The sequence below is a fragment of the Citrus clementina genome, unplaced genomic scaffold (assembly GCF_000493195.1).
Source record: "Citrus clementina cultivar Clemenules unplaced genomic scaffold, Citrus_clementina_v1.0 scaffold_2, whole genome shotgun sequence".
NCBI classification, from domain to species: Eukaryota; Viridiplantae; Streptophyta; class Magnoliopsida; order Sapindales; family Rutaceae; genus Citrus; species Citrus x clementina.
The window spans coordinates 13,009,116-13,010,906 of record NW_006262688.1 but is presented as its reverse complement, the minus strand read 5'-3'; the positions used below and the strand labels follow the sequence as shown (position 1 = coordinate 13,010,906).

General features: G+C 40.9%; 1 protein-coding gene across 1 annotated transcript; it reads right to left on the bottom strand.

Moving 5' to 3' along the window:
• Nucleotides 1–379: 379 nt before the first annotated feature.
• Nucleotides 380–1,173, bottom strand: LOC18052948 (glutaredoxin-C1). The gene has a single exon (XM_006446949.2). It carries the CDS (start codon nt 1,073–1,075, stop codon nt 692–694), a length of 384 nt encoding a protein of 127 aa, XP_006447012.1. The 5' UTR covers nt 1,076–1,173; the 3' UTR covers nt 380–691.
• Between the last annotated feature and the right edge of the window lie 618 nt (nt 1,174–1,791).

Sequence of the window (1,791 nt, the reverse complement as noted above, 5' to 3'; positions counted from 1 at the left end):
CCCCAATAAGAAGAGGGAACAGGTACAGGTCCAGGTCCAATTCCATTCGGATGGCGAACAATGGATCAGAATGAAAAGATGGCCCATGCTGAAAAAAATGCACGGTTATCGGATTAAATTGATCAAATGAAATGTACGATATCCTCGGACCGGACCCAACCCAACCCAACAAAACCAAACCAAACCAAACGAAACACAACACATCCACCGAAAGAACGTTCATCTTCTGCGTGGGGTTTGCACCCGGCGAGTTTTCCGGCACAAAACCAGAAACTTTTTTGTTTTCCGAATTTTCCTCCACTCACCCCACCCCAAGTCAGTAAAAAGAATAGAAGCACTGTGAAAAAAAAAAAGATAAAATAAACCGGCTTTTGCTTTCTATCTATAAATAATATTACAGAGGAGGGAGCTTAGATTACATTACATCAGTGAAAGAAAATACAAAGCAAACAAAACATAAGTAAAGAGCCGGCCACAATTAAAAGACAGACAAGAAGAAGCAGAAGCTGGCTAACACAATACTAGTAGTCGTAACTCCTCTTTGCAACCCAAAATGGAGGAGACACAACACAACACAAACTCCTCTTCCTCTGCCATTTAGTTTCTCTTAATGTAATAACAATAAAGTGATTTTTTTTCTTTTTTGGGTGGGGGGCTATAAGAAGAGAAAATGGACTTCTGATCATGAAATTCAAAGCCAAAGGGCGCCAGCTTCTTTGAGGAGCGGGACGAGGGTGCCATTGATATGGGAAGCCATGACTCTGTCCATGGAGCCGACGAGCTTGCCGCCAATGAAGACGACGGGGACTGCGGGGGAGGTGCCGAGGAGGCGCATGAGAGCTTTCTCCATATCTTTTCCCTTGGGGTCCTCGTCCAGCTCGTACACCGTGGGGTTAACGCCCATCCCGCAGAAGAGGCGCTTCACGGCGTGGCACATGCAGCAACTGCTGATGCTGAAGATGACCACGGCGTTCTCCGAGGCCAGCCTCTCTATGTGCTCCAGTGGGTCCCCGCCGAGAGCGCCCCTCGACGACGGCATGTACGAACAGCCCCATGACTCCGTTTGGTATTGCATTGTGATTGTGTGTTAATGTAATAACAAATTAAGAAAGCGGAAGCAAGTGAAATGCAAAAACTGTTCTTTCGGGAACTATTTGGCTAGTGAGTGTGTTGAGTGATGAGTTAACGGATTGGAAGATTTGCTTGGTATTTATAGATACGAGAATGGGCCAAAGATAATTTATTATTTTTTTAGTTCTAGGGTTATTCTTTTAACAAGTTTGTGCTCTTAAGAATTTTTTTTTTAAAGATAGAACGAATTGATCATAGTCATACAGTCTCATGGACGATTCAGTTATAAATATTTTTCCGACAAAAAAGTGGGGATGTATTCTGTTATTAATGGGGCTTTAAATTAAAGTTCAAATAATTATGGTATTATTATATACGCGCACTTTTTTTATTTATGCATTAATAAATGCAAATCTAGGAGGCAAAATAATAGGTTCATTATTTTGTACCTCTTAAAACATTTAGGTGGGTAGAATTAATTACTAAAGATCCTTAAAATTTTAATAAGTTCGCAGAAAAAAACAATAATAATAATGGGTTTTGGGGAGACATAAAGCACAGGCTTTGACAGGGGAGAGTTGTTGGGTGATTACTTAATAGACGGCTGTTTTCGTCCTTGTTGCCGGGCCCTATGGGAAATCCTACTTAATTCTCTGTAAATAAATTTTTAAAAGCAATAAGAACGTGGCCATCACAATATTTTGCTTCTTTTTTTTTTGA